Below are 23,796 nucleotides of genomic sequence, written 5' to 3' on the forward strand. Positions count from 1 at the left end.
CGACCAGTTATTTTAGCCTTTAGTCGTACCCTCATCCTACTCCTCTGTTCCTCTGGTGATGTGGAGGTGAATCCAGGCCCTGCAGTGCCTAGCTCCACTCCCATTCCCCAGGCGCTATCATTTGTTGACTTCTGTTACCGTAATAGCCTAGGTTTCATGCATGTTAACATTAGAAGCCCCAGCACACTCTGCCAACCCAGATGTCCTGGCTGTGTCTGAATCCTGACTCAGGAAGACCACGTAAAACCCAGACATTTCCATCCCTCACTAACATTTTCCGACAAGATAGAATTGCCAAAGGGGGCAGTGTTGCAATCTACTGCTGAGAGAGCCTGCAGAGTTCTGTCTTACTATCCAGGTCTGTGCCCAAACAGTTCAACCTTCTACTTTTAAAAATCCACCTTTCCAGAAACAAGTCTCTCTCTGTTGCCGCTTGCTATAGACCACCCTCTGCCCCCAGCTGTGCCCTGGACACCATATGTGAACTGATTGCCCCCCCCCCCCATCCATCTTCAGAGCTCGTGCTGCTAGGGTTCAGTTCTCGGGCTGATTCTCTTCTCTGTATACATCAATGATGTCGCTCTTGCTGCTGGTGATTCTCTGATCCACCTCTACGCAGACAACAACATTCTGTATCCTTCTGGCCCTTCTTTGAACACTGTGTTAACCTCTGGGATAGGCGGGACGCTTGCATCCCACTTGGCCAATAGCCAGGGAAAAGGCAGAGAGTCAAATTCAAATAAAATACTATAAAAATCAAACTTTCATTAAATCACACATGTGAGATACCAAATGAAAGCTACACGTTATGAATCCAGCCAACATGTCAGATTTCAAAAAGGCTTTTCGGCGAAAGCATAAGATGCTATTATCTGATGATAGCACAACAGTAAACAAAGAGTAGCATATTTCAACCCTGCAGGCGCAACACAAAACGCAGAAATAAAATATAAATCATGCCTTACCTTTGACGAGCTTCTTTTGTTGGCACTCCAATATGTCCCATAAACATCACAAATGGTCCTTTTTGTTCGATTAATTCAGTCGATATATATCCAAAATGTCAATTTATTTGGCACGTTTGATCCAGAAAAACACAGCTTCCAATTTGCGCAACGTCACTACAAAATATCTCAAAAGTTACCCGTAAACTTTGCCAAAACATTTCAAACTACTTTTGTAATACAACTTTAGGTATTTTTAAACGTTAATAATCAATCAAATTGAAGACGGGACTGTCTGTGTTCAATACAGGAAGACAACAAACTGACGCTACTTTTCGAGTCATGCGCCTCTCTCAAAAAGTACACTTCAAATGACACTCATTCAAGATGGCTGTACTTCTTCATTACACAAAGGAATAACCTCAACCAATTTCTAAAGATTGGTGACATCCAGTGGAAGCGGTAGGAACTGCAAACAAGTCCCTTAGAAATCTAGTTTCCCAATGAAAACCATTGAATAGACAGTGACCTCAAAAAAAAAAATCTGAATGGTTTGTCCTCGGGGTTTTGCCTGCTACATAAGTTCTGTTATACTCACAGACATGATTCAAACAGTTTTAGAAAATTCCCAGTTTTCTATCCAAATCTACTAATAATTTGCATATCTTATATTCTGGGGATGAGTAGCTGGAAGTTGAAATTGGGCACGCTATTTATCCAAAAGTGAAAATGCTGCCCCCTATCCCGAAGAAGTTAACTAACCTCCAGATGAGCTTCGATGCCATACAACTCCCCATTCCGTGGGCTCCAACTGCTCTTAAATGCAAGTAAAACTAAATGCATGCTCTTCAAACGATCGCTGCCATCACCTGTCTGCCCGTCCAACATCACTACCCTGGACAGTTCTGATTTAGAATATGTGGACAACTACAAATACCTAGGTGTCTGGTTAGACTGTAAACTCTCCTTCCAGACTCACATTAAGCATCTCCAATCCAAAATTAAATCTAGAATCGGCTTCCTATTTCGCAACAAAGCATCCTTCACTCATGCTGCCAAACATACCCTTGTAAAACTGACCGTCCTGCCGATCCTCGACTTCGGGGATGTCATTTTATAAAATAGCCTCCAACACTACTCAACAAATTGGATGCAGTCTATCACAGTGCTATCCGTTTGGTCACCAAATCCCCATACACTGAATGGGAGGCCTGAAGCCCCTACAGTTTTGACTGTTTCACTAGACATGGGAGATTTTGTCATAGCTTTACAGTTAATCACAGACATCGCAGCTCACGTATCAGTAGAAATATTATTGACTCACCATTGACGCAAGCATCCACTGTTGGCTAAATTCGAGGAAGGGTATGGTTCTTTAAAAACACTTCTGGTTGCTCTGACAATTCTAACTCAATTACTACCTCCTTCGCCCGTCAATATTCTCCCTCGGTTGGTTGGTTGCTGCCATGGTTGTTGTTGGGCAGGGGGATACCACAGACCTTGTCCTCCTAGTGGACCTCTTCCTCGAGGGGGGGGGGCTTGGGGCTCCTCTGCCTCTGGATCCACCCCTGTCGGTCCTTCTGGGCAGCTAGCAGCAAAATGGCCTGGATTACCACAGTTGTAGCAATTTCTTCCTCCAGCCGTGCCTTGATCCGCCGCCCCTTGGTAGAACGTCAGCTGAGCCTTCCTGAGTTCGGTACTCTTCAGGTTCTCCCTCTTGACCTGTGCCTTCACCTGGGTGCACTGCTGTCTCTGTGTGCTTAGTGTTGCACCACAGTCGCCAGTGGCTTAGTCTCCCAACTGATGCACGTCGTTCTCACCGCTCTCTCCAGGTCAGGTGCCAGGCCCCTCACTAGGAAGTCCTTCAACAGGTCTCCATAGGCCGCGAAGAGGACCCAAGAAACAGGGGAGGAGGCGCAGTGCAGGAAGGGGGGTCTGAGTCAACTGGCGGGGTGTAGTTGAATGGTAGTTGGCCCCTCCCCCGGCTGTGGCCATTGGTGCTGGCAGCACTGGGTAGAGATTGTGAGGAAAAGAGTGTGGGGGGGGGGGGTCTCTCATCCTCTTTTTTGTTCTTTCTCACTGTCTTGTCTTTATCGGTTTTCCCTTCCTCCTCAGTCTACACTACCATATTCTGATGGGGCTGTCCCCTAAATGGATCCTGTCTTTGTGCATGCCTTTCTGCCTCTCTTTCCCATTTTCAATATTTAACCCAGTTTAACCCATACACTCTCCCTGACTTTGTCTAACATTGTTAAACTCAGTGTCCCTGTCAAGGGAAACCACCTTCCCTATGCCATAATTGCACCTGGTCCAGAATGTCCCTTCCCCAACTAATCTGCCATGACCTTCTGGGCCCCCGTGGGGGGGATCTGGAATACCGTGTCCCATGGTGCCTGTTCCACTCGCACACCACAGACAGACAGACTGACACAGAGGGGTAGACAAACAAAGAAAACCATTTAGCGCTGTTTATACTTTAGACTCTTTCCAAAAACACAGGAAAACCCATACTATTATCAAAATATTGTACATTCGATGGGCCTAGGGCAGGGTGTTGCCTCTACACCAGAATTTTACCTACTGCAATAATGGTGGTATAGATCCTTTTTTGTCTATCCAGATAGGCAACACGGGTATTCTGTAGGTAGTTTTGCATATCTAATTGTGTAACATGGTCTCAAAAATCCAATCTAACTTTGTATTTTCTAACCTCCACTTGTGGTGAAGTGTCAGGTATTACAAAACTCTCACAATAACATCTAACAATTGTAACCCAGGGCATACCTGTCTATTTTAATGCCCAATTTAATCTATTCAAGTGTCTCACCCCGACTCAAAACGTGACACACAGACTCAGCTGGCTCTGGTCCCTCACCTAACTGACCTCACTGGTCTGCTGGGGATCAATCTAACCAACCAGACTTTTGGTTACTCTAAACTGGTTCCACCAGCAATCAATCCCAGAGGACACTTACTCTGAAATAATTCCTCTGAGATATTGCCTGGTTTAGCCAATTCTGTCAGTTACCCCAGCTGTGACCCCTTAAGGGAGTCTCTGCTTCTGGGAGTACCCTCACAGGAGCATCTTAACCTATTGGTGGTTTATTCTGCTCACCTCTCTCAATACTATGTTCGGGATGTGGTATCCACCCTCACCCGCTTCCTCTCGGATCTTGGGCGAGTCCAGCTGCTCCTTTCAAGGAATGCGGCTTCCCTGAGACCCCAATTTGGAATCTCCCGTGCATGGTTTACCCGGGTCTTCAGGAGCGGTCACCAGGTGAAGTTTCACATCCCATCCTCATCGTCAAGAATGTGGTAGATATTCTGATTTAACAAATGAGAAGAGCCAGAACCAATCACCAAATCTGGTTATACTTGATCAAAAACCTTTATTGTACTTATTAATAAGGGAACCGTCACAACATGCACACAGAGTGAATATAATGAGAGTTCAATGATTCTGAGTTGGGGCTTGCATTATGTAGCCCAACTTTGTTACATTTCCTTAATCTACCATGACTGTCTCAATGTGTCGAACCTAACGGATATCTACTGGATGAGGTGGCCAAATTCTGTCCCCGTGTTACCTTGTGAATACTAAGAATGGTTTGTTCTTAGAATAGAGGTTAAGGAGCGATACCTCGTTCCGAACATGCAAGATTCAGAGTACAGAGGGTGGGGGAAAGACCACGAGCTGTGGTGTATTAGGCACAGAGTTAGGTGAAAACGGCACTTTACACAACCAGAGTACAGGATTGATACCTGTCATTTCAAGTACTGCTAATACAAATGTTTTGCCCCCACATGATATCACAAAACTTTTCATCAAGTGAGATTGGAGGAACTTGACAAACATTTTTTATATTTTACATCCTCATTCAAAATCACTTTTTTCTGATAGAAGGATTTCTACATCGATTGTGACTGACTGTTTTTTTGTAGGTTATTTTTGGACATGTTTCTGTATTCAAGATTTAGGAAAAACTTGCCGCATTCTTCGCTGTTTTCCATCCAATTTTCTCAATTTTTTAAATAAATGAAACCTGATCCTTCCTGAATAAGTTCCTCAAACTCCTTTTATTTTGCGTTGAGTTTATTCAATGCTTCTGCATTACATTGATCTACATAATTGATTGTAATGTTAGATTTTATATTTCTGCTTTAAGTTTTTTTCTCTGACTGATACTGTTTTTGTGATGAACATTGAATTGAATGGCCTTTGTTTTTGTTAAAGTAGTGTCCGTCCATAAACCCTGGTTAAATTTCCAATATCCCCGCCCGCCTGGAAAGTCTGTCATAGTTACATGGAGGCCAATAAGCTGATGGTCTGATCACATTTTGGCACAATAGAAAGGATTCCAGATGATAATCAATCCGACCAGCTTGATTAAGCCTCCCAAGTATATCTTTTGAGATCCAGGTGTTTTAAGCCTTCAAATATCCATAAATTCTAACGCGTCCGTAATATTTGATATTTTTGTGCACCAGAGGGTGATAGTTGGTAGTATGATTGCCTTTCTGGTCCACTGATGTACCTAAACTGTGTTGTAGTCCCCTACCATTATACACTGCTCAAAAAAATAAAGGGAACACTAAAATGACACATCTTAGATCTGAATGAATGAAATATTCTTATTAAATACTTTTTTCTTTACATAGTTGAATGTGCTGACTACAAAATCACACAAATTATCAATGGAAATCAAATGTATCAACCCATAGAGGTCTGGATTTGGAGTCACACTCAAAATTAAAGTGGAAAACCACACTACAGGCTGATCCAACTTTGATGTAATGTCCTTAAAACAAGTCAAAATGAAGCTCAGTAGTGTGTGTGTGGCCTCCACGTGCCTGTATGACCTCCCTACAACGCCTGGGCATGCTCCTGATGAGGTAGCGGATGGTCTCCTGAGGGATCTCCTCCCTGACCTGGACTAAAGCATCCGCCAACTCCTGGACAGTCTGTGATGCAATGTGGTCTGTGATGCAATGTGTGATGCAATGTGGTGTGATGTGATGTCCCAGATGTGCTCAATTGGATTCAGGTCTGGGGAACGGGCAGGCCAGTCCATAGCATCAATGCCTTCCTCTTGCAGGAACTGCTGACACACTCCAGCCACATGAGGTCTAGCATTGTCTTGCATTAGGAGGAACCCAGGGCCAACCGCACCAGCATATGGTCTCACAAGAGGTCTGAGGATCTCATCTCGGGACCTAATGGCAATCAGGCTACCTCTGGCGAGCACATGGAGGGCTGTGCGGCCCCCCAAAGAAATGCCACCCCACACCATGACTGACCCACCGCCAAACCGGTCATGCTGGAGGATGTTGCAGGCAGCAGAACGTTCTCCACGGCGTCTCCAGACTGTCACGTCTTTCACATGTGCTCAGTGTGAACCTGCTTTCATCTGTGAAGAGCACAGGGCGCCAGTGGCGAATTTGCCAATCTTGGTGTTCTCTGGCAAACGCCAAACGTCCTGCACGGTGTTGTGTCCCACCTGTGGACGTCGGGCCCTCATACCACCCTCATAGAGTCTGTTTCTGACCGTTTGAGCAGACACATGCACATTTGTGGCCTGCTGGAGGTCATTTTGCAGGGCTCTGGCAGTGCTCCTCCTGCTCCTCCTTGCACAAAGGCGGCGGTAGCGGTCCTGCTGCTGGGTTGTTGCCCTCCTACGGCCTCCTCCACGTCTCCTGATGTACTGGCCTGTCTCCTGGTAGCGCCTCCATGCTCTGGATACTACGCTGACAGACACAGCAAACCTTCTTGCCACAGCTCGCATTGATGTGCCATCCTGGATGAGCTGCACTACCTGAGACACTTGTGTGGGTTGTAGACTCCGTCTCATGCTACCACTAGAGTGAAAGCACCGCCAGCATTCAAAAGTGACCAAAACATCAGCCAGGAAGCATTGGAACTGAGAAGTGGTCTGTGGTCACCACCTGCAGAACCACTCCTTTATTGGGAGTGTCTTGCTAATTGCCTATAATTTCCACTTGTTGTCTATTCCATTTGCACAACAGCATGTGACACTTATTGTTAATCAGTGTTGCTTCCTAAGTGGACAGTTTGATTTCACAGAAGTGTGATTGACTCGGAGTTACATTGTGTTGTTTAAGTGTTCCCTTTATTTTTTTGAGCAGTGTATTATAATTATTTGTAACTTGGAGGCAAATTTGATTATAATAAATGTTTTCAAAGAAGTTTGGATCGTCATTATTCAGTCTATATAGATTTATGAGCCATAACTGTTCATCATCAAGTAGTATATTCAAGGCAATCTGTTTTCTTTGACCATCTACTTTAACGGATTGTACCTCCCATTACCCATTTTTTTTATAGGATCATAACACCTTTTCAATTTCTTAACTTCTTTGGGCTCATTGGAACGCTAGTGTCCCACATTGACAACATCTGGTGAAATTGCAGAACGCCAAATTCAAATGACAAAAATAGTAATAATAAACATTCATGATAATACAAGTGTTTTACATCGGTTAAAAGATTAAGGAAGATTGTGGATTTATTGAAGCAACATCTCAAGACCTTAGTCAGGAAGTTAAGGACAACAAAGTCAATGTATTGGAGTGGCCATCACAAAGCCCTGACCTCAATCCTATAGAAAATTTGTGGGCAGAACTGAAAAAGCGTGTGCGAGCAAGGAGGCCTACAAACCTGACTGTTACACCAGCTCGGTCAGGAGGAATGGGCCAACATTCACCCAACTTATTGTGGGAAGCTTGTGGAACGCTACCCGAAACGTTTGACCCAAGTTAAACAATTTCAAGGCAATGCTACCAAATACTACCAAATAGTGTATGTAAACTTCTGACCCACTGGGAATGTGATGAAGGAAATAAAAGCTGAAATAAATCACTCTACTGTTATTCTGACATTTCACATTCTTAAAATAAAGTGGTGATCCTAACTGACCTAAGGCAGGGAATTTTTACTAGGATTAAATGTCAGGAATTGTGAAAAACTGAGTTGAAATGTAGTTGGCTAAGGTGTATGTAAACTTCCGTCTTCAACTGTGTGTAATTATTGGCTGAGAGTCACGTCATGTTTTTCGATATACTGTAGGCCTACCTTAGGCAACATGAGTCTCACTAGTGTTCAGTAATGTCCTGTTAAAAGTGGTGTAGGTCTTAGTTTTTTAAAGAGCTTATTGAAGTTAGAAGCAAAAGCCTACAACTTTTTTAGCACTATTTCTCGCTGCTCTGAGACCAGCATGGGGTCTTGTCTTGATAATATATTTTTATTGGTTAGACTTGAATTAGAAAATGATGGTGCAGAAATGTTATGCTTTTAGTGTAACCTTTTATTTAACTAGGCAGGTCAGTTAAGAACACATTCTTATTTACAAGGACAGCCTACTCCTTCCTCCCCGTCGGGAAATTGAACCCCGGTCTCCCGCATGTCCGCATTGTCTAGTACAGCCATTATTGAAGACTATCAAACGGTAGTCGGTAGCGTCCCACCTGGCCAACATCCGGTGAAATTGCACGGCGCGAATTTCAAATTACAGAAATGTAAATATTTAACATTCATAAAAATACAAGTATTATAGATCAAAATAAAGCTTAACTTCTTGTTAATCCAGCCGCTGTGTCAGATTTCAAAATGGCTTTATGGTGAATGCACACCATGCGATTATCTGAGGACAGCGCCCCGCAAACAAAAACATGAAAAACATTTTTCAACCAGGCAGGTGCGACACAAAAGTCAGAAATAGCGATATAATAAATGTCTTACCTTTGAAGAACACTCCAAATGTCCCAGTTACATCACAAATGGTCCTTTTTGTTCGATAAAGTCCTTCTTTATATCCATAACTCAGTTTAGCTGGTGCGCTTCATTCAATAATCGACCGGTTTCCCTCCTTCAAAATGCATACAAAATGAATCCCAAACGTTACCAATAAACTTATCCAAACAAGTCAAACAACATTTATAATCAAACCTCATGTATTACGTAAAAAAACGATAAAATGTAAGACTGAGAATAGTATGTTCATTACTGGAGATAAATAACAAAGAACACGCTTTCACCCATGCGCATGGAAACACTACAGCCACTTAGGAAAAACTACAACTTCTAGCTCATTTTTCCAAAAACCAGCCTGAAACTCTTTCTAAAGACTGTTGACATCTAGTGGAAGCCCTAGGTACTGCAATCTGGGAGGTCTTTGCCTCATAATAAACATGAAAGCCATTGGAAACAGTGGAGGGCTGAATTATTATTATTATTTATTTTTTATGGTTTGTCCTCAGGGTTTCGCCTACCATATCAGTTATGTTATACTCATAGACATAATTTTAACAGTTGTAGAAACTTTAGAGTTTTCTATCTAAATTTACCAATTATATGCATATCCTAGCTTCTGGGCCTGAGTAACAGGCAGTTTACTTTGGGCATGCTTTTCATTCGGACTTGAAAATACTGCCCCCTACCCAAGAGAGGTTAAATGAGAAACCACTGTAGCTCTTTGAAGAGTTCCAAACGTCTTTGATATAAGAATGTTGGAGGCCACTGTGTTCTTGGGGATCTTCAAATGCTGCAGACTTGTTTTTGGTACCCTTCCCCAGATCTGTGCCTCGACACAATCCTGTCTCGGAACTTTACGGACAATTCCTTTGACCTCATGGCTTGCTTTTTTTCCTCTGACTGTGTGGGACCTTTTTTTCCTCTTTCCTCTCAACTGTGGGACCTTTTTATATAGACAGGTGTGTGCCACGTCAGGCCTGTAAATCACATTATGCAAAGTGATGTGTAATTCTTATTGGAATCCAGCCAGTTAGGATATCCAATCGAGAGTTTTTATTCACCCACACCTGCATTCAGAATGAGAATGATAAGAGTATCTATACCATTTAAACTCTAACAACCATTTCAGTAACCGGTGCAATAAATGTAAGTGACTGATTTGGATCAGTTTAGATTTTTGTTGTTTATCTCTGTGAAGCATAAGATTAATCAATGTACATGCAAAAACACATATACTAAAAACAATCCTAAAGTATCGACCTGCAGTAGGGCATGCTGGGAAATATGAAAATGATGGGTGTGGTTTTGATGTAACTGTTTTACTCTCCACAGTGTAAAACAATAGCTGGTTATTAACACTAACACTGGGGGTTATTTTATACCACTGAGTGTTAAATTCATTCTGCAAGGGGTGTATTAACTCTTGAATCAACACTAGAAATGTTACACTGAAAAATAAACATTGGCCAATGTGCTGTGCACAAATCTTCCACAAGAAATTCAATAATTTGATGTTTTGTTGATTGTAATGGAAAAAGCTGACTCAGGCATCACTCCAGAATCTCCCACAAGTGTTCAATTGGGTTGAGATCTGACTGAGACACACGCACACACAATTTAAACCCTCTATGCTCCTTTGAGACCCCTCTTTCAAAGTCACTGAGATCTCTTTTTTTTCTTTTGCCAAAATAATGGGCATCTTTATATATGACCCCTAAGCACCTGCTTTGAAAATACGTTGTATCCCTCATTTACTCACATGTTTCCTTTTATTTTTACAGATTATCTGTGAGAAACAGTAATTGATCATTTGTATCTCCTCTTCTTCCTCAGCTCAAACCCAGCAGAAGCCTGATATAATTCCACCCAATTTCTCCACTGTCCAAGTCACTGACATCTTCCGAAGGCTGGTAAGTCATTTTTATTTTATATTATTTTTTGTGGTCCACAAGAGAGCAGAGAGAGAGATCATGAGCAGATGGGCTCCCACATTTTTCAGCATGTTTTTACAGAAAGATGGATTTAGATAAACTTGGATTTTTCCGCAAGGACATATACAGAATTCTACATTCCACAACATAACCTTCACTCCAAATCAAAACTCCAAACCTACAACCTGATTTTGGACAAAACCTGAAAACACCATCCAACCTGGAACTGAGTGAGTAATGTTTAGTCTGAAGCTACTTTTAAAGCCAAGAACAACTGAACTGAATGCTAAGTTAAGGCTACGAAGCGTGCTAGGACAGAACAGATCAGACAATTAGCACTGAGGTGTGAAGTGAAAGGTGTCAAAGCCCTTGACACCAACAATGGCAGGGGAGTTTCACAGCCTTCCCCACCCAAATGCAGAGGCCTTTGAAGCCCCCTCCATCTGTGCAGAGGTCATTACAATACAGTACCCCCTGGATTCACCTCAATTTTGAACTGATATGCAGCCATGACACTTACATTGTAAATTAAATTAATTAATTGTTGCTTTGATCACATCAGGAGATGAATTCAAATACAACAGCCACAGGACAACTTTGTTTGGATGTCGTAAAGGACCATTCATCGAAACTGAAGAGATATAGCTAGCTAACGACCTCCTTTTCCATGTGGGGAAAAAAAACGGACAGAGACTTGCTAGTTAGGCAAAACATTTCTTCAAGGAATCTGCCTCCCAAAAAAAGCTTCTCCCAAGTGGGTGTGACACCTACTCCCGTTGCCTGCTGGACTGCTGCTTGGATTCCACCTAGCTTTCTGTTCACTGTCTGCCCTGGCCTGTCTCTCCCTGTCTGGTACAGGTACCCCCACCACACTCCCCCCTCTCTCCCAATCTTTCACTCGCCTCCAGCACACACGCACTGTTGGGGCGAGTGACTCTGAACTTACAATGGCTAGCCCCAAGTCAATATTTTTTTTCTTGTGCTTTATGCTATTTGCCTCATGACTCCTGCTTGCTTTGTTGACTATGAACTTGCTTGTTTACCCAACCTTGGGATAGACTGTTCCCACACTCAGGACTCTGACTCTCTATTGGTTACACAGACTTTTGGCCTCCCATCCTATTCTAACCACCTCTTTGTATTCATGTTACCTGATGAAATTGCTGTACAATATGATCTTGTTGCCATCTAATGCACATTCAAGTGTCATAAATCAACACTGTAGAGATCTGCCTGTCCTCTGCCGTGCCCTGACTGATGATATCTGGAAATGTGCATGTACACCCTTGCTAGCTCCAATTCTGATTTCTGCTCTGATATTTGCTTCACTAATTTCTGCTCTCGTAAAAGCCTGGGTTTTCTGCACGTTACCACTAGAAGCTTATTACCTAAAATGGATAAATTGAAAGTGTGGGTTCACAGCTCCAATCCAGATGTGTTGGTCATTACTGAGACGTGATTAAGAAAGTTTGTTTTGAACACTGATGTTAACCTTTCTGGTTATAACCTTTTTCTGCAAGACAGATCTTCCAAAGGTGGTGGAGTGGCAATCTTTTACCAAGGAACACATTCATTGCTCGGTTGTCTCCACCAAGTCTGTCCCCCAACAATTTGATATGATGGTTTTAAGCGTTAAACTTTCAAATAGCTCTTTGTTGACTGTTTCTGAGTGTTATCGTCCACCATCAGCACCGGCCTGTACCCTAAATGCCCAAAGCTCTCTCCTGGCCCATTTAACCTCTTGATACTACCCATCCCGGGTCCGGGAGCATAATCATCAACTGACACTAATGCAACGGACATAAATATTCCTATTCATGAAATGACAAGTGAAATATATTGAAACACAGCTTAGCCTTTTAATCACCCTGTCATCTCAGATTTTGAAAATATGCTTTACAGCCAAAGCAAGACAAGCATTTATGTAAGTTTATCGATAGCCTAGCATAGCATTATGACTAGCTAGCAGCAGGCAACCTGGTCACGAAAATCAGAAAAGCAATCAAATTAAATCGTTTACCTTTGACGAGCTTCGGATGTTTTCACTCCCAGTTAGATAGCAAATGTTCCTTTTTTCCAGAAATATTATTTTTGTAGGCGAAATAGCTCCGTTTGTTCTTCACGTTTGGCTGAGAAATCGACCGGAAATTGCGGTCACTACAACGGCAAAAAAATATTCCAAATGTCAGGACACGATGCTAGAATATGCATATAATTGACAGCTTAGGATAAACACTCTAAAGTTTCCAAAACTGTACAAATATTGTCTGTGAGTATAACAGAACTGATATTGCAGGCGAAAGCCTGAGAAAAATCCAATCAGGAAGGGACTCTTATTTAGAAAGCTCTACGTTCCTATGCGTCCCTATTGAGCAGTGAATGGGATATCAACCAGATTTATTTTTCTATGGCTTCCCTAATGTGTCTAGTGTCACAATACATAGTTTCAGGCTTTTATTTTGAAAAATGAGCCTGAACGACAACATTGCATCAGTGGTCAGCTGGAGGCTCTCAAAGTGTTTTGTGCGTAATAGACAAATGCGGCCATTGTTTCTCTCTTTCCTACTAAGAAGCCACCTGTCCCGGTTGATATATTATCGAATAGATATTTGAAAAACACCTTGAGGGTTGATTATAAAAAACGTTTGCCATGTTTCTGTTGATATTATGGATCTAATTTGGAATATTTTTCGGCGTTGTCGTGACCGCAGTTTCTGGTGGATTTCTCAACTAAACGTGAAGTACAAACGGAGGTATTTCGGCTATAAAAAATGATCTTTATGGGACAAAATGAACATTTGCTGTCTAACTGGGAGTCTTGTGAGTGAAAACATCCGAAGCTCATCAAAGGTAAACGATTTAATTTGATTGCTTTTCGGATTTTCGTGACCAAGCTGCCTGCCTGCTGCTAGCTAGGCATAATGCTATGCTAGGCTATCGATAAACTTACACAAATGCTTGTCTTGCTTTGGCTGTAAAGCATAATTTCAAAATCTGATTACAGGGTGATTAACAAAAGGCTAAGCTGTGTTTCAATATATTTCACTTGTCATTTCATGAATAGAATATTTTCTAGTAATATTTTTTGTCCGTTGCGTTATGCTAATTAGTGTCAGTTGATGACAATTCTCCCGGATCTGGGAGAGGGAGTTCCAGGATTAAGGAGCAGTTCTCTCTGTGGGTCTAACCCCAAGAAGTTCTGGAAAACTATTAAAGACCTCACAACTACCCATGTCCCTTAATATTGATGTGGTTGTTACTGACAAGGAGCACATGGCTGAGCTCTTTATTCACCACTTCGTTAAATCAGGATTCCTAATCCGCTTAGCCATGCCTTCTTGCCCATCCAACATTTCCTCATCTACCACCCCTTCTAATGTGACTAGCCCCGATCCTCCCTCTTTTTCCCCTACCCCACTACAAAGTTTCTCCCAGCAGGCAATCACTGAGTCAGAGGTGCTAAAGGAGCTCCTTAAATTTGACTCCAAAAAAACATCTGGGTCAGATGGTTTAGACCCTTTCTTCTTTAAGGTTGCTGCCCCGATCATCGCCAAGCCTATCTCTGACCTTTCTAACCTGTCTCTCCTCTCTGGGTAGCTTCCCATTGCTTGGAAGGCAGCCATGGTGCGTCCTTTATTTAAAGGGGGAGATCAAGCTAATCCTAACTGTTATAGGCCAATTTCTATTTTGCCCTGTTTATCAAAAGTGTTAAACTTGTCAATATTCAACTGACTGGCTTTCTTGACGTCTGTATTATTCTCTCTCGTATTCAATCTGGTTTCCACTCAGGTTATGGATGTGTCACTGATGATGTCACCATTGCTCTTGATTCTAAGCAATGTTGTGCTGCTATTTTTATTGACTTGGCCAACGCTTTTATACGGTAGACCATTCCATACTTGTGGGCCGGCTAAGGAGTATTGGTGTCTCTGAGGGGTCTTTGGCCTGGTTTGCTAACTACCTCTCTCAAAGAGTGCAGTGTATAAAGTCAGAACATCTGCTGTCTCAGCCACTGCCTGTCACCAAGGGAGTACCCAAAGCTCAATCCTAGGCCCCACGCTTTTCTCAATTTTCATCAACAACATAGCCCAGGCAGTAAGAAGCTCTCTCATCCATTTATATGCAGATGATAGTCTTGTACTCAGCTGGCCCCTCCCCGGATTTTGTGTTAAACCCTCTACAACAAAGCTTTCTTCGTGTCCAACAAGCTTTCTCTGCCCTTAACCTTGTTCTGAACACCTCCAAAACAAAGGTCATGTGGTTTGGTAAGAAGAATGACCGTCTCCCCACAGGTGTGATTACTAACTTTGAGGGTTTAGAGCTTGAGGTAGTCACCTCATACAAGTACTACTTGGGAGTATGCCTAGACGATACACTGTCCTTCTCTCAGCACATATCATAGCTACAGGCGAAGGTTAAATTTAGACTTGGTTTCCTCTATCGTAATCGCTCCTCTTTCACCCCAGCTGCCGAACTAACCCTGATTTCAGATTACCATGCTATATTACTGAGATGTAATTTATAGATCGACAGGTAAGGATGCTCTCGAGCGGTTCTTTACCATTCGGCCATCAGATTTGCCACCAATGCTCCTTACAGGACAGATCACTACACTCTATACTCCTCTGTAATCTGCTCATCTCTGTATACCAGTCGCAAGACCCACTGGTTGATGCTTATTTATAAAACCCTCTAGGCCTCATCCTCCACATACAACACCGTTCTGCCAGTAACATTGTGTTAAAGGTCCCCAAACCACACACATCCCTCTTTTCAGTTCGCTGCAGCTAGCAACTGGAACGAGCTGCAAAAAACTCTCAAACTGTCCAGTTTATCTCAATCTCTTCATTCAAAGACTCAATCATGGACACTCTTACTGACAGTTGTGGCTGCTTCGCGTGATGTATTGTTGTCTCTACCTTCTTGCCCTTTGTGCTGTTGTCTGTGCCCAATAATGTTTGTACCGTGTTTTGTGCTGTTACCCTGTTGTGTTGCTGCTATGTTGTTGTTGTTGTCTTTAGGTCTCTATGTAGTGTTGTGGTGTTTCTCTTGTCGTGGTGTTTTTTTTGTCGTATATTTTTATTTTATTTTCTTAAATCCCAGCCCCCGTCCCCGCAGGAGGCCTTTTGCCTTTTGGCAGACCGTCATTGTAAATAAGAATTTGTTCTTAACTGACTTGCCTAGTTAAATAAAATAAATACAAATGGTAAGACTGATGATGGTGACAATGATGATGATGTTCATTCCACCTATTTGTCTTAAGATGACTGCACTAACTGTAGGTCGCTCTGGATAAGAGCGTCTGCTAAATGAGTTAAATGTAAATGATGACGCCGATGACTGACTGATTTTGATGGTGATGTTTCTTTAAATGAATGATGAGTCGTATAATGAAGATGGTCTCTCGCTGTCTCCCCTGCAGGGTCCCTTGTCAGTGTTCTGTGCCCGGGCGCGCTGGGGGCCGGTGCGTTTGGTGTGTCTCCAGCGAGGGGAGGGGGGTCTGGGGCTAACTCTCAGAGGAGACTCTCCTGTTCTGGTGGCTGGAGTAGTGCCGGGGGGTTGTGCTGAGGTGAGAGTAGTACCCTGTCTCTCGTCTTAACCCTCTTTGCATTCCTATTATTCCTATTTCCTCGAACTGAAAATGTACAGTATTTCATGCCACACTGGAATGTACTGTGTGTGTGTGTGTTCTCAGGAGGCAGGTCTGAGAGAGGGGGACTACATAGTGGCGGTGGATGGAGAGAACTGTAAGTGGGCTAAACATGGAGAAGTGGTCCACAGCCTGAAGAGCTGCAGTGACCGAGGAGTGGAGCTCAGCGTCATCACACTGCACACACACTACACACAGGTATGTTTCATAGCACTGCACACACACGAAACACAGGTAGTTTTGTGTGTGTGCGTTCGAGTGATTTGTCTGTGTGTATGTATTACTGTGTCTGCATGTGTGTTTGAGTGCTTTGGTGCATCAGTAATGTGTGTTGTGTGTGTTTGTTCAGGTGGAGAGGAGGTCAGTGATGCTCTCCCCCAGAGGAGACAAAGAGAACGCTTGCCAACGGCCCATGGGTGGGGCTAAGGCCCAGAGCGCCGTCTCCTTACTCAACTGGAACAGGAAGAAAAACAGGGAAGGGGGAGGAGTCACCAAGAGACTGGGCAGCACCTTCAGTCTACCATTTGGAAACCTGGGAGACGGTGAATCCATGTACTGAGATAGATGGAGGGCAAGCTGAAATGGTGCTCGATTCCATACAGTGCACTTCCAGCCAAAAGTAGTGCACTAGGGAGTAGGGTGCCATTTCAGACTGTGCTATAGACCGACAAACCACTCAGGGAATGGCAAAGGGATATGTTCCAATACAAGGATGAGTTGTATATGACTGGATACTCCTAGATATTGTAATGCATTATTGCAGCAATTGCAAGGAACATTCCGAATAGGAGAATTGTACGAAGAGAAGAGAAGAGGAGGGGGATGCTATGTCCAGATGCCCAGGGAAACTACAGTGGTTTTAGAAAGCACCCAACTGCAGGTACAGTGCCTTGCGAAAGTATTCGGCCCCCTTGAACTTTGCGACCTTTTGCCACATTTCAGGCTTCAAACATAAAGATATAAAACTGTATTTTTTTGTGAAGAATCAACAACAAGTGGGACACAATCATGAAGTGGAACGACATTTATTGGATATTTCAACCTTTTTTAACAAATCAAAAACTGAAAAATTGGCCGTGCAAAATTATTCAGCCCCCTTAAGTTAATACTTTGTAGCGCCACCTTTTGCTGCGATTACAGCTGTAAGTCGCTTGGGGTATGTCTCTATCAGTTTTGCACATCGAGAGACTGAAATGTTTTCCCATTCCTCCTTGCAAAACAGCTCGAGCTCAGTGAGGTTGGATGGAGAGCATTTGTGAACAGCAGTTTTCAGTTCTTTCCACAGATTCTCAATTGGATTCAGGTCTGGACTTTGACTTGGCCATTCTAACACCTGGATATGTTTATTTTTGAACCATTCCATTGTAGATTTTGCTTTATGTTTTGGATCATTGTCTTGTTGGAAGACAAATCTCCGTCCCAGTCTCAGGTCTTTTGCAGACTCCATCAGGTTTTCTTCCAGAATGGTCCTGTATTTGGCTCCATCCATCTTCCCATCAATTTTAACCATCTTCCCTGTCCCTGCTGAAGAAAAGCAGGCCCAAACCATGATGCTGCCACCACCATGTTTGACAGTGGGCATGGTGTGGTTCAGGGTGATGAGCTGTGTTGCTTTTACGCCAAACATAGCGTTTTGCATTGTTGCCAAAAAGTTCAATTGTGGTTTCATCTGACCAGAGCACCTTCTTCCACATGTTTGGTGTGTCTCCCAGGTGACTTGTGGCAAACTTTAAACGACACTTTTTATGGATATCTTTAAGAAATAGCTTTCTTCTTGCCACTCTTCCATAAAGGCCAGATTTGTGCAATATACGACTGATTGTTGTCCTATGGACAGAGTCTCCCACCTCAGCTGTAGATCTCTGCAGTTCATCCAGAGTGATCATGGGCCTCTTGGCTGCATCTCTGATCAGTCTTCTCCTTGTATGAGCTGAAAGTTTAGAGGGACGGCCAGGTCTTGGTAGATTTGCAGTGGTCTGATACTCCTTCCATTTCAATATTATCGCTTGCACAGTGCTCCTTGGGATGTTTAAAGCTTAGGAAATATTTTTGTATCCAAATCCGGCTTTAAACTTCTTCACAACAGTATCTCGGACCTGCCTGGTGTGTTCCTTGTTCTTCATGATGCTCTCTGCGCTTTTAACTGACCTCTGAGACTATCACAGTGCAGGTGCATTTATACGGAGACTTGATTACACACAGGTGGATTGTATTTATCATCATTAGTCATTTAGGTCAACATTGGATCATTCAGAGATCCTCACTGAACTTCTGGAGAGAGTTTGAAAGTAAAGGGGCTGAATAATTTTGCACGCCCAATTTTTCAGTTTTTGATTTGTTAAAAAAGTTTTAAATATCCAGTAAATGTCGTTCCACTTCACGATTGTGTCCCACTTGTTGTTGATTCTTCACAAAAAAATACAGTTTTATATCTTTATGTTTGAAGCCTGAAATGTGGCAAAAGGTCGCAAAGTTCAAGGGGGCCGAATACTTTCGCAAGGCACTGTATATGTCACTGAAGGGGTTAAGAGCATCATGTAAATTGTCTTAAAATAGACTAATAGTTGTGGCCCAGTATTATTGTAGCTGACTTACTATACAGCTAAAGGTCTTTAGAGAGTTGAAAGAAGATAAACTGGACTTACTGTCAAACTACATCCTCTGGTCTTAAGACAATGTCATCATGTTGTTTTAATGTTGAAAACATGTTGTTTTACTTTGCTGTTTGCTGTATCCCAGAGTCTTGCTTTTCCACTCCGGTCTTAATGAGGTTACTCTCAACAGTAAAAACAACAGTCACACCTACATCCATTCAGTACCTGAGCTTAGCTCTTACTTCCTCAAGCTAGAGCATTGTGAATCTTCTTTTTTGTTGTTGTAAGATTACATTTTATTTGATGCTTAACAAAGCACACAAATGACATCACACAAACATCAACTACATCACACCTGCCCAGACTTATTAGCACACACCCCCATCTCCAGTGCCCGCATAATTTTCCGCCACATGGCCTCAAACTGCATAATTTATTTTCTCTCCGTAGCCCACTCACTCTAAATTTTTTACAATAAATCATTTGATTTTTCCATTGTGTTAATGATGCCAGATGAATTGATTTCCACATTTTTAATACACGTTTTTGCAAAGTGATTGATGAGAAAAGAATCGTCCAGCCCATTGGGTATCTCACAACACCCCTATATTCCATGTCTTGAAATATGCATACTTAGAGATTAAGAGTAACATCGTAATACTACTGACAGCCCACTTTCTAGCTCCGCCCACAAAAAAGACTGGATTATTGAGTCATTGGATGCGTTTGTAAATTCACTCTGGATATCTACTCCGATTTCAGAGCTCTCTGGACTGAGTGCGCCAGAGTGCAGAATAACTGATGAATTTACGAACACCCATTTGAATATGAACGGTGTCAGTAAACATTAGCAAAAAAAAAAAAGTTATTTAATTGTTGCCAGCAGCACAGTCACCAACGCTCTAGACAACATGAAAACACCCTAACCAGCTCTGCCAGGGTGAATAAAATGGTCAGAATGAGGTGTTCTCTCATTTATGTAAGCTAGCCAACTTTAGCCAGTTAGCTTGAGTGCTTGTCAGCCATTGTGAGGTCAGAACATTCGGATGAACTTTACTCCTCAGCCAGAGCGTCCAGTGTGCGCTCTGAACGCTCTGAGAGCGAAACACTCTGAATTTGCCATTAACAATGGACAATCTGATATCCGGTCAGAATATTACGAACGCCCAGAGCGCACTTTGAGCTCACTCTCTGGCACTCCAGAGTGAATTTATGAACACACCCATTATAGTTTTACACTTGGGACATGACTGCTGCTGTGCTGAATAATTGGTGAATTCTGTGTCTTGTACTGTAACATCAATTCCATAGATAAGTTTATACTGGGTTAAGCATACATTTTCGTTAACTGTAATTTCATTTTCATTATGCTCCAACTTTCCCTCCATCTTGTGCCAACATCAGTTCTTTTTAGGTCTTGGTTCCAATAGTTTTTTTTTTTTGTTTGTTTTTTTTTCTAAGAGATTGTCAGTTTGATATGCTGCTGGCAGGGTTTTGTATATCGTCCCTATCATATGAACATCCTTTTCTGACTCAAATAAAATTCCTTCAAGGTTGCTCTGATGTCCAAAAGATGTGTAACTTTAAAATTACATGTATTTGAAACTATATTGGTCAGTCCAAAATGACTTCAATACTGTCATGGAAATAAATGTATTCCCCGTTGCCAAGTCATTTACAGGTTTCTATGAATTTAGTTTTCCAATTTATCTGTGAATTCTGAAAAGCTATCCAAGGATTGTTCCATAAAGTTGTGTTTTTATGGAGTGATATTGGTTCTTGTAGAATGTTTCAGTTTATTCCATATTGTTGTAGTGTTCTTAGCTATGAAGTTGTCGATGTTCTTAGCTTAATGCTTTGAAAATAGACACGTGGGCAGCTTCTTGAAGCACACAGAGAGTTTACAGTGGTAGCCATGTTACTGCATTCTGTGCTCCTACCAGTGTTTTTGATGTGAACGTTTTTCTTTGTTTCTCTTTTGTCATCTTGATTGTTGGGTACAAATGACTACCCACAAGGCACTACAATAGTTATACCACAGGAGGTTGATGGTACCTTAATTGGGAAGGACAGGCTCGTGGTAATGGCTGGAACGGAATTAGTGGAATGGTATCAAACATATAGTTTCCATGTTCCAGACATTAATATGAGCCGTCCTCCCCTCAGCAGCCTCCTGTGTTATGTGTATTTTTTTATTTTTTTTTCTTCTGATGTTTTGTAGTTTTTAATTTTGTACGACATTCTTATGCACCGGGACTTCATAGGAGGAGGAAAAACTAACGCTCTACGTATGTCATGACACCGAAATGGTTAACGTGGTAATATGCACATTAGGGGACTGACTAAAGACTTTTATATGTCTGGTACTTAGTAGAGTTGAATAGGAGAATGGACAGTCTACCATGTAGAAGCCAGCTATCAATGTAACCATAGAGGAGAGCTGACACAATTGTTAGACACTTTTTTTTTTTTTTTTTTTATGTTCACATTTTCAATATTTGGATGCAAACACTATTTTAAATTGTAATCCATTTGTCTTTTTGTTTTTTTCAAAATAATGATTGAGATGTGTATTTCAGATTGTGAATTAAGTCTGCCATTGTGATCTGTAGTGTCTTGTTTGAGTGAGTGTAATTGTGTAAAGGGATTTGTATTTCTTTTGTTTATCATGTGGCTGCTCATATGATCAATCATCAATTCCTCTTTTGAGGTGTGCTTGTGCGCATGTACGTGAATCCTTTTCGTGTGTTATTTGTAGAGTATTTGCACAAAATTGTGTTGATGAATTAAAGGAGTGGATCAATGCATTGTCTCTCTCTCACACTGATTTGTCTCCATTGATGCTAACAGATTCTGGTGGTTCTCAGGGTTATGTTCAGTTGTTACCAGCATCAAAATAGTTACCAGCATAATGTGTGTTTAGTGGTTTCCAGCAGGTGTCACTATTTCCAGGCTATTGTGTCAGATGGGGCCAGATAGGTTTGTGAGAGTCTTTTAAAGCAGACAGATGTACACTATATAAGCAAACTTATGTGGACACCCCTTCAAATTTGTGGATTTGGCTATTTCAGCCACACCTGTTGCTGACAGGTCTATAAAATTTAGCACACCGCTATGCAATCTCCATGGACAAACATTGGCAGTCGAATGGCCTTACTGAAGAGCTTAGTGACTTTCAATGTGGCACCATAATAGGATACCACCTTTCCATCAAGTCAGTTCATCAAATTTCTGCCCAGCTAGAGCTGCCCCAGTCAATTGAAGTGCTGCTGTTTTGAAGTGGAAACATCTAGGAGCAACAACGGCTCAGCTGCGAAGTGGTAGGCCACACAAGCTCACAGAACAGGACCACTAAGTGCTGAAGCATGTAAAAATCATCTGTCCTTGATTGCAACACTCATTTCCGAGTTCCAAATTGACTCTGGAAGGAATGTGAGCACAAGTGCTGTTCGTCGGGAGCAGCTTAAGATCACCATGCACAATGCCAAGCGTCGGCTGGAGTGGTGTAAACCTCGCCGCCATTGGACTCTGCAGCAGTGGAAACGGGTTCTCTAGAGTGATGAATCACGCTTTACCATCTGGCAGTCCGACAGACAAATCTGGGTTTGGCGGATGCCAGGAGAACGCTACCTGCCCCAATGCATAGTGCCAACTGTAAAGTTGGTGGAGGAGGAATAATGGTCGGGGGCTGTTTTTCATGGTTTTGGCCAGGTTCCTTAGTTCCAGTGAAGTGAAATCTTAATGCTACAGCATACAATGTTATTCTAGATGATTATGTGCTTTCAAACTTGTAGCAACAGTTTGGGGAAGGGCCTTTCCTGTTTCAGCATGACAATGCCCCCTTGCACAAAGCGAGGTCCTATAACCTCTCTTGCATGAATCTACACAGATGTTTCTGCCTCTGTCTCTCACACACACACACACACACACACACACACATTCTCTATCAGTCCAGTTGTAAATCTAAGTGGATCTGTATTCCCCTCTGACCCTTGGGCAGAGTGTTCCTGTGTTTACTCCTCAGACAATCATTTTTCAATCAGTAATCAATGAACAAAGCAGCTGGGAATTATTGACCCAAGCCTAGGCCCAGCACCACACGATGATAACCCAAGGAGGTCTGCAGTGTTTGTTTCCGCACGCATCTGTGTGTGTCTGTGTAAGCAATATGCATTTTTAGGTAAAAAAAAAAATACATTTAGGGTGGACACCAATCATAGAACAAGGAATCACAAACACTTTAATTTACAACTTGTCTTCATGGTGAGTGTGTGTGTGTGGTTAAATCCTCTGAGCAGCAGATTATTTCTGTCTGTCAGTGAGGTGTGTGTGTGAGTATTTTTCAATAGGTTAAGGTCACATGACGCTACCCTTAGCGAAGGACCTCCACCCTATCTTCCTGTTCAACCCTGACAGCCAATCAGATGCTGCGTTGGTGTCGAGGTCCAGGGTTCTGCATGTTCTCACCTGACCAATTCTAAATCGATCTGGATTCCATTCCATTCTTTAATAGAGCTGATGCTGTTACACTTTTCAGTGTTAGGGAATTAACACCTGTGGTGTAACACGTTGTTGGGTGTTGTTTTACCATTGTAGGGTGTAAAGCCTTATTTACATATTTATTTTCCAGGTTGCCTTTCGAGTGAATTTTAGAGGTACCTGTACCACCCCTGACTGTGTTTGCTAGTGACAGAGACATGGTTGCTGCATTAGTGGATGTCATTCCTGTAGCCTTCACCAAGTGAGTGTCTAAAATAATATTTTATCATAATTTGATTACAATAAAAATGTATTGTTGACAATACCATACTCCGACAGCCTAGTTTTATCCTAATACAGTAGTCTGAAACTACTGCAGTTTCAGACTACTGCAGTAGTCACATTGGCAAGTCATATTATGCTGGCTTGT

At 42.3% G+C, this 23,796-nt stretch overlaps 1 protein-coding gene across 2 annotated transcripts in view; it reads left to right on the plus strand.

The window, feature by feature from the left end:
- The window catches only part of LOC110520994 (rhophilin-1), a 66,467-nt gene extending 44,775 nt beyond the window's left edge, over positions 1-21,692 (plus strand). The window contains exons 12-15 of one of the 2 annotated variants that reach the window (XM_090231944.1): positions 10,546-10,622; positions 16,066-16,212; positions 16,339-16,491; positions 16,643-21,692. In XM_090231944.1, coding sequence (XP_090088070.1) covers positions 10,546-10,622; positions 16,066-16,212; positions 16,339-16,491; positions 16,643-16,852 — 587 coding nt within the window. In that variant the 3' untranslated portion in view covers positions 16,853-21,692. Of the gene's footprint in view, positions 1-10,545; positions 10,623-16,065; positions 16,213-16,338; positions 16,492-16,642 lie in introns of those variants that run through there. The other variant, XR_016495243.1, reaches the window with a different exon arrangement.
- Positions 21,693-23,796: the final 2,104 nt, after the last annotated feature.

Source organism: Oncorhynchus mykiss, chromosome 4 (genome assembly GCF_057628025.1).
Source record: "Oncorhynchus mykiss isolate SJ-2025 chromosome 4, ASM5762802v1, whole genome shotgun sequence".
Classification (NCBI taxonomy): Eukaryota; Metazoa; Chordata; class Actinopteri; order Salmoniformes; family Salmonidae; genus Oncorhynchus; species Oncorhynchus mykiss.